Here is a 9252-nt window from a genome sequence, read left to right on the forward strand (position 1 = left end):
TCTTCTTCAATTGGAACTAATAAACTAGTCGAAAAACTCATTCAAGTCTAAGAACATAAAGAAGCAAGCTAAGCATATAGCTTCCAAGTATAGTTTAGAGGTCAATGAAATAAATTAAGAATTACGAGCCTTAGTTAAGAATTACGAGCCTTAAGTTCAAATTCTAGTTCGTCAAATCTATTCAAACCTTAATAAATAGAGTTATTCGATATTTATGTTATTAATATCCTAATAATCAAAATGCGTACAAATTAACCTGAACACAATATTATAAAAGAAACTTAAGAAGCAATCTATATAGTATAAAAATAGAAAAATATAAACTAGGATAACAAATTCTTATTGACTATGGCCATTGGCCCCGCCAACCGTGTATTAAAAATATTAGCAAAGCTGGTAAACAAACAATAGAGAAACAATGACTTTTCTTCTTCAATTGGAACTAATAAACTAATCGAAAAATTCAGCTAAGTCTAAGAACTTAAGAAGCAAACATATAGTTTTAAGGTGCAGTTTAGAGAACAATAAAGTGGATTAAGAATTATAAGGTTTTACGTATAAATTTCAGTGGAAGCATAAAAAAGAGTGATTTCATCCAATTTGTTTAATTAAGCCTTAGTAAATAAAGTTGTTCAATACTTCTGTTAGTGAGCGATAATAGGTACCCTAAAATTAGTCCGATGCGCACAAGCTGACGGGAATACCGCGTTAACAAAATAAGCTTAAGAAGCAATCATATACAGTAGTATAAAAATGGAATAATATAAACTAGGCTAACAAATTCTTATTGACTATTGCATAAGCCATTAATAATTGTCCCCTTAGAACCCAACACACAAACCTTTTATGTCCCTACTTTCAGACTTATAAGACTTGTCCAAATCCACCATTTAGCCCCACTTTACATTTCATATCTCCATCATTTCCTAGTGTGCTCGTGCACCCCATTTCTTTTTTCAACCTTCTTTTCTCTTTAGCTTTCTGAATAAGTTTTGGGCTATATTGGCAATGGCAACTGGGACAGGATCACCTTGTGGTGCATGCAAATTTCTGCGGCGAAAGTGTGCTGTTGATTGTATTTTTGCACCTTATTTTTGTTCAGAAGAAGGTCCTGCTAAATTTGCTGCAATTCACAAAGTGTTTGGAGCAAGTAATGTGTCTAAATTGTTGTTGCATGTTCCTGTTGCTGATCGTTCTGATGCTGTTGTCACCATTGCTTATGAAGCTCAAGCTAGGATTAAAGATCCTGTCTATGGTTGTGTTGCCAACATCTTCGCTTTACAACAACAGGTACATGAAATTCATAATTTTAAAAGTATAATAAATACTGTATATATCTCATCAGATTCTTAATTTTTTTTTCCTTTTCATATCTGCATTTATGTTTCCATAAACCTTTGAAGCATAAAATTATAGTACTATTTTTTGGCAAAAGCTAGCTTCCACTAAACCAACTTGTTGTTACTTAATTGAAAAATCTCTCTCCAACTAGCTAATTATTATATATGATAAATAAGTGAGAATGAGATCTTCCTTAAAATTGGCTAGTTTTGATGGCTAGAAACAATCAGTAATCCGATACTAGTGTTACATCGAAAGCCATAATGTTTGACATCCGAATAAACAAAATTCATCTATATATGCTTGAAAGCAAAATTCTGATTTTACGTATGATTTTATCTTAGTATAATCATATAGTCATAGAAATTTTTTGTTACACTAAAATAACTAGTAATTTTATTCACTGTAGCAATAAAAGTTCAGTTATGTTAATGTGACAATTTTTTTTTAAAAAATTGTACTTTACTGTTAGTGAGTAAGTTCAGTGACATGCGTGAAATTAACCCTGAAAGCAAAGTATTAAAACAGATAGTCGTATATAGTGTCTGCTCCAGTAGTAATTTCTCAAGCCTTCTTTTGGAAATTAATTTCTTTCTTGGATATATATTTCAGGTAGCATACTTGCAGGCTCAACTAATGCAAGTGAAGGCTCAGCTAGCTCAAAGCTTCATCAATTCAAGCAATTCATATAATCCTCAATGGAGCAACAATAATATGGCATCAATTAGTGGACTAATGACATCGTCATTTCCAGCTAATAATCCAACTTATAATAATGTGAAGTCCAACTCATCACCACAAAGCTCACTGGAATCTGCTGATAATTGCACTGATATTGGGATGAATATACAAGATATACAAAGCCTAGACCAACTCTTGTATCAAACATATACTAGTAGTAGTAGGAATATTGGCTTTTAGGATGATGAAAAGCTGAGTCTTCTTTTGTTTATAATTTAGTGGACAAAATTACTTGGCCGGCGCCTATATTAATAGGTGGTACATAGCTCATAATCGGTGAAATAGTTAAAGTGCGCGCAAATTGAATTTGGCACGACCGTTATACCCAAGAAAAACTATCGTGTTCTCTCTTTGATCAAATTCCTCCCTCTATCATTTGTATGTAGACTTAAGAGAGAGAGAAAACCTTGACAAAGAAAATGGAAAAAAATCCATTTTATGTTACCAAAGCCTAATGAGGCATTTTTCCTGGAGCAGGTTATGAATGGGCTAAACTTTCCTTCTCATTTCACTCATTGGATTATGGTCTGCCTAAAAACTGTGTCATATTCTGTTCAAATCAATGGACAAGCATCAGAGGCTTTTGGTGCAAAGAAAGGATTAAGACATGGGGACCCATTATCTTCATTTCTGTTTGTATTGGTGATGGAATACTTTAGTAGAATTTTGAAGAGACTGGGACATGAACCTGATTTCAATTACCAGCCAAAATGTGAGAAAATGAAAATTATTCAACTAGGATTTGCAGATGATTTGCTTCTTTGGAAAGTCTGTTCATATGCTATTTGAATGTTTCCAGGAGTTTTTCTTAGCTTCGGGACTTATTGTCAATAGAGAAAAAAGTTCTATATATTTTGGAGGCGTGGGTCAAGCAGTACAACAACTGATTATAGAAGTAACTGGTTTTGCAAAAGGCGAGTTGCCAATTAGATATTTGGGGGTGCCTCTAAGCCCTAAATGACTCTCAGTGATCCAGTGCCAATCACTGCTAGAAAAAATTATAGGAAGGATCCACCGTTGGACATCAAAATTATTATCCTATGCAGGGAGAGTTCAATTGATAAAAAATATATTATTTTTCATTCAAGTATTTTGGTCACAGATATTTGTGCTACCTACAAAGATTGTCAAAGTTATTGAAGCAACTTGTAGAAAATTCTTGTGGTCACATGGGGTGGAGGCATCAAAAAAGGCATTACTAGCATGGGATAGAGTTTGCTACCCACAAGTTGCTGGAGGGAGGGCTAAATGTTTTAGATGTTGCATGTTGGAATAAAGCTACAATATGCAAGCTTTTATGGAGATTATGCACTAAAAATGATAGCTTGTGGGTAAATGGATTCACAGTTACTATATAAAGAGCATACATGTGTGGGATATAACACCAAAACAAGCATCATGTGTGGTTCAAAAAATACTAAAGACCAAAAGCTATGTTGAACAAATAGGAATGGGTGCAACTGAATTTGAGTCCTTGACAATCTCCTCTATAAAACAACTGTACACTAAATTGAGGGGAGAATTTCCTAAAGTTTCTTGGAGAAAGCTAGTATGCAATAATCTAGGAGCTCCTAAATGGGTATAAATATTGAGGTTGGTGGCACATGGAAGAATATTTACCGGAAATAGATTACTTCATTGGGGAATGGATGTAGCACAATCTTGCCCTCTGTAATAGTGGGATCGAGAGTATTTCACACTTATTTTTTCAATGTGACTATGCTGCTTATATCTGGAATAAAATCTTGTTTTGGCAAGGAGTAAACAGGAAGGCCACGGATTGGTCGGAGGAATTGAAGTGGGCAGAAGAACATGCAAAGGGGAGAAGCTCTGAAGCAGAAGTTTATAGGATAGCACTTGCAGAAAACATATACTATGTTTGGAGGGAAAGAAATCAAAGGGTGTTTCAAGATAAATATTCAGCACCAGATCTTATTATAAAGCAAATCATTCAAGAAATTTGTTGCAGGGGATCAATGAAGCCAAAGCTTGCTCGAAAATTGGAAATGTTGAACTTTTATCGTTAGCACTAGAGTAGTAGTAGAAGTTTGCAGTAGCAGGTAGTAGATGTTTTGATTAGCGTCAGCTGTTGGAACAATATGTTCAACTGCTGATTTTTTTCTCTACATAATGACCAATTGATAATAGAATTCTTTATTTACCAAAACAAAAAAAAAAGATTGCCGCAAAATTAACTAAAAAGAATGGGCGTTTCCAATTCTTAAGACAACTGATTAAGTATGCAAAAAAGCTTCCAGTGGCAAGCACCATGCCGTTCCATAGGAACATTATTACTCTGACTATATGAAAAGAGCTCAAAATGGAAAGGGGGAAAAAAGGTAAAAAAAGAAAAATACAACTTATTGCACCAGCCGGGAATCGAACCCGGGTCTGTACCGTGGCAGGGTACTATTCTACCACTAGACCACTGGTGCTTGTTGTTTATGCATTTCCCATCTTTAACATATTACCCGTCTGGTATAAATGTTGATACTAACCCTCTGTAATGTGGGTTCAAAGATTCACTGAGGTCATGCGTTCAAATCTCATAGCCTATTTGGCCAAACAGGAAAAATCAGTTTATTTTTAGAAGTATTTTTTGCAAAAGTACTTTTCGAGAAAAGCAGTTTGTATTTGGCTAATCAATTTGAAAAACACTTTTGAACAATAATTATTTTTGGCCAACCTTTTCAAAAAGTGCTTTTAAGTGTCAAATTACAAATAAGGACATGAAGAGATTTGTTTAATAGTTAATATTATATAAGTAGATAAATAATTACAAATATTCATTATTAAAGAAAATAATTAATTTTTTTATTTTATTTAAGTAAAATATAAAAATAAAATTGAAAAGTACTTTATTCTTTCAAAATAATTTAAATATATCAAAAAACCATTCAATAAATATGAAAGTTTATCCCAAAAGTCATTTATATTACTTAATAATTTAAACTAAGTAAGGTTATTTTGGTATATATAATATTTTGCAAAGGGTATTTTTGGTAGGAAAAAAAAGTCAAATTTGCTTTTGCTTCTACTTCTGCTTCAGGAGAATAGTTATTTTTTCCTACTTTTTCAAAACTGCTTCTGATTCTAGCCAAAAATACGTTTTCCCCCAAAAAAAAAAGCTTGACAAAACAAGCTATCACTTTCTGACCTATTATAGTGTATGTATAATGATTTTGTACAAAGCAATTTTTTATTCTAGCTACTGCACTTCTCGAATTTTCAAACTTAGGAACAGTTTAACGCCTAAGAAGTTTCATCTTGAAATTGCACTTGGAAACTTCTATCCTAAAGAAGGTTAGCTACTAGTTGATATTTTTCTTTTTTTGTTAATCCAATTAAGAAGTCATATAACCTTTGTAATGTACTACTAGACCGTTCTATAGATGTGAATCGCGAAGAATTACCTGACCATAAAGAAAGAGAGCAATTGATAACTGATCAATGTCGTGAATCTGAAGGTTGGACCTACATTTAGTTTTGGTAGGTCTTTAATATTTGGTTAAGGAATTAAAAGAAGAATTTCAAAGTTAGATATAAAATGAGCCAAACTGATAAAGAAGGTAAAACATGGGAAAGTACACAAATAATTATTTACTTAAGGATTAGTCGGTACTTATTTTATCTTAAAAATTTAAATAAAAAAAAACTAAAATACATGATACACTGAACTTGAGCCCGAAGCAAGTGAAACTAGTCCTCCATTTCATACCTCAGTCTGTTGCCTATGGGTTCTAGCCCCATACCTTATTCGTCTTTTTGTCTTGAATAGTAATAGTAGGGGCGAATGAAATGAATAACTTTGATTCGGGATCTTACCCTCTTCTATTTCGGAATGATTCAAAGAGAAAAATGTTAAGTATCTAGAATTTCATTTTGTATATTATATGGATGATCTAATCCTCAAGAACCATAGTTGGGAATTGTTTTCGGTTAAAACATAGTGGGACTTTTTCCTAATTTTTTTAAAATTTATTTGGCTAGAACCCTTATTTTTTCATTCCCTTCCCTCTCTCTCTCTCTTTGCACTCCATCCCTGCGACTGACGGTGGGCGGCAGCAAGCGGTGAACGGTACGGAAACAGGCGGCGTACGGCATATTTGCGACAGACCCATCGTCTAGGTTAGTTTCTATCTCTATTTCTCCTTTTTCTTATTACCTCTTTGTGATTTATGAGTAAGTTCTGATGACACTTACTGGCCGTTAAGTATGTTTAGTATATAAGCGAGAGGATACAATAATCTGGGAATCATCACTGCAAATTGCACTTCTCAGTAAACATTTTTGTTGACTGGTTTTTCCGATGTAGAAATATCATACCTAAATGATATGGGAACATCCTACATTTGTGTGTGTGAAATTTATATATTTATTATATACAACATATTATTTGGACTAAACAAAACCTTGAATTGGGGAGAGTGGTTAGCTTCTAGGAGAGAATAATGCCCTCTGAAGAATATCTGAAGGCTTTTGTATTTTTATCTTGCCCAAAGGAAAATGATATCTAAGTATATCAAGCGTCAAAGAAACAAATAGTATGAACTATTTATGCAGTCTCACTATTACTATAACACGAGCTGTCCTTATATCTTATTTGTAAGAGAAGAGGCTATATGCTGATTAGGACCCTTCTATAGTGAAATTCTTGACCTGAGAAATTTCCCTAAGCAAGACTAGAACTTGTAGGTGGGTGATTGTGGAGAAGCATGCTGTTGTGATTTTTGTTGTTGCTTTTTTTGTTTTTTGGTAATAACTGTGAATATATTACCATAAACCATCCCAAATTGATACACCTAAAAGAGCACTCGAAATTTACAACCACCTACTAGGAAGGGTGTTGAGTAATTCCAAGCCTCTAGTTAACAAACTAATTACAAAACTTCTGGATAAAAAAATTACCTCTATGAACACTAGCGCATTTCTTATGTCCTAATCTTTCCTTTACTTCCTGTTTGATCTGTGTAACAATTGTTGTTGCTGTTAAAGTTCTTTCTTATAGCAGTGAAACTGTGAAAGGATACAAAAAGAATACATATTTACTAATAGGATATAGGACCCATCTCAGCCTGATTATGATGAAATGAGAAGAAGAAACCTTCCCAGGGGGTTTTCCTGAGGGCATTCATATAATATTCGTATGTGGAGAAGTGAATGGACTTGTCAAAAGGGAAAAAAAGTATTGAATGGTGTTTAGGTCATACAATTGCACTACTACTTTTTTGCTTTTTGAAATTGTTGGCTCATTATTAATGATATATTAGTTGGTTGGACGGAAAGGGGTGGTTGGGTTGAGGGCATCAGGTATTTCCGAATTTCCTGTTGAAGATGTTTACATAGCTAAGTTGACATAAGCCTTGTTCTCTTTCAAAAAGAAAAAAAATTTGAAAAAAGGAAAGACATCCGAGTTGAATACTATAACCGTTGTGTCTTGAGTGAACTATAAAGAGATTGTCTTTATCATGTGAACTTCTAATTTTCTGTTTTTGTTAGTCAATATGATGGTAAAAGGATATAAGTTTCCATCTTCCTTTTCTTCGTATCAAGTATTCTGTCTTTTCTTTCTCTGTCATCACACTTGAAAAGTAAGCTTGGATGAAGGCCAGATCAAGCTATACATGCAATCCTTGTTGAACTTGAATCTAGCTCGAACTTTTTCCATTCCAACTTGACCTGCTGAGTTTGTGCGCCTAGTGCTCATATGCCTATATATGCATTAAGGAGATCTCGCTCCCGATATTTAGCGTTGATGAACCATGACATTTAAGTGAAAACTAGAATCAGACAAACCAAAAGCAAATGAAGAAAAACTCATTTTGGACCAGCAAACAGTTTTGCTATAATGCTGGTTATGCTTTGTTGTTTGGGTATGGTATAGGAGAATTTTTCAAACATGTTTTTGTGCAAGTTCGGATGTAGGCTCACAGGTTTTGGAATGAAAATCAATAATCTACCAAACACTAAAATTTATCTGGCCATCAACACTTGATTAGCTCCTTTAAACCATTGCCAACCTACTAACCTAACAATTATGTACCACTATCTGAAATTTTCTTTTATATTTAAACTTGTCTTTTGATTATTGTTGGTTTGTCAACTATTTAGTTCTACACATCTTTGGAAGACCAAATTTTCATCTGTTTTGGTTGTCTCTACCAGATAAGCTAATGGGTGATAAGAAGAAGGCTGGAGCTCTATTCGTGAGGCTCGTTTCAGCTGCTGGAACTGGGTTTTTCTATGTAAAGAAGAAGACCAAAAAGCTTCAAACGAGTCAAACAAAACTTGAATTTAGAAAGTTTGATCCTCGTGTGAATCGTCATGTTTTGTTCAAGGAAGAAAAGATGAAGTGATACAAATGCCAAACTTGTACCAGACTCTTTTCACATTTGGCTTTCGTTTGTAGCAACCAGACGTGAATTTAGATAAAGAAACTTGTAGCACAACAATACGGTTGGTTTATTTAGTTCAATCTACGTATTGTAATTCTCTGAATTCGTTCATGATCATGTTGAAAGAAGCATAATTATAAAAGTGTGGCTGTGGACCAACGATTAATTTTGTTTACTGCAATAACCTTTGCCCTCACATTACAGAAAATTAGCTGAAAGAACCTTTCATAGGCCTTGAACTATGATGTTTTTGAGTCTTTGAGTCGGGGGCGGAGCCAGAGCTTCGTACAGGGACTTGGCCGAACCCAGTAGCTTTGGTTCAAACTCTGTATTTATCTTTAAAAATTTATTAAATATGTATAAATTATTAATTTAGAACCCAGTAACTTAGAAGTAATAGAATCCCGAACCCATTATATTTAAATCCTGGCTCCGCCTCTGCCTTGAGTTCCAACTAAAAACTGGAAATGAACGAAGCGGGACATGGTATTGATACGGAAACTGAAAATGACAAATAAAAGCTCAGCTACTGTCTTTAAATCATAGGTGTGACAGGCAAGAAAATTGTCCCCCAATTCACAAAGTGAGATACTATTTCATTTCCGAACTTAACCAGTGATCTTTTACATGCTATAATAAGGCATTTCCACGGTACGGTTACAGAAACACCATTTCCATTTTCATTGCCAAACATTTCCCTTTTCCTTTTTTATTTTTGGCATAAACATTTCTCTTTTCCTTGATTATAATTTATAACCATGCTATTAAATATAAA

The 9252-nt window shown here is 33.9% G+C and overlaps 2 protein-coding genes and 1 non-coding gene across 3 annotated transcripts; 2 read left to right on the forward strand and 1 right to left on the reverse strand.

The window, feature by feature from the left end:
* Positions 1-909: 909 nt before the first annotated feature.
* On the forward strand, positions 910-2392 carry LOC104088106 (LOB domain-containing protein 16-like). The gene is made up of 2 exons (XM_009592725.2): positions 910-1290; positions 1954-2392. The coding sequence occupies exons 1-2, from the start codon at positions 1009-1011 to the stop codon at positions 2260-2262; spliced, it is 591 nt and encodes a 196-aa protein (XP_009591020.1). The 5' UTR covers positions 910-1008; the 3' UTR covers positions 2263-2392.
* Positions 2393-4446: 2054 nt separating this feature from the next.
* TRNAG-GCC (transfer RNA glycine (anticodon GCC)) lies at positions 4447-4517 on the reverse strand. The gene has a single exon. It is a non-coding gene; the product is annotated as a tRNA-Gly (tRNA).
* Positions 4518-5778: 1261 nt separating this feature from the next.
* Positions 5779-8580, forward strand: LOC104088107 (uncharacterized). The gene is made up of 2 exons (XM_009592726.4): positions 5779-6210; positions 8248-8580. Exon 2 carries the CDS (start codon positions 8256-8258, stop codon positions 8436-8438), a length of 183 nt encoding a protein of 60 aa, XP_009591021.1. The 5' UTR covers positions 5779-6210; positions 8248-8255; the 3' UTR covers positions 8439-8580.
* The last annotated feature ends 672 nt before the right edge of the window (positions 8581-9252 follow it).

The sequence above is a fragment of the Nicotiana tomentosiformis genome, chromosome 6, assembly GCF_000390325.3.
Source record: "Nicotiana tomentosiformis chromosome 6, ASM39032v3, whole genome shotgun sequence".
Taxonomy (NCBI): Eukaryota; Viridiplantae; Streptophyta; class Magnoliopsida; order Solanales; family Solanaceae; genus Nicotiana; species Nicotiana tomentosiformis.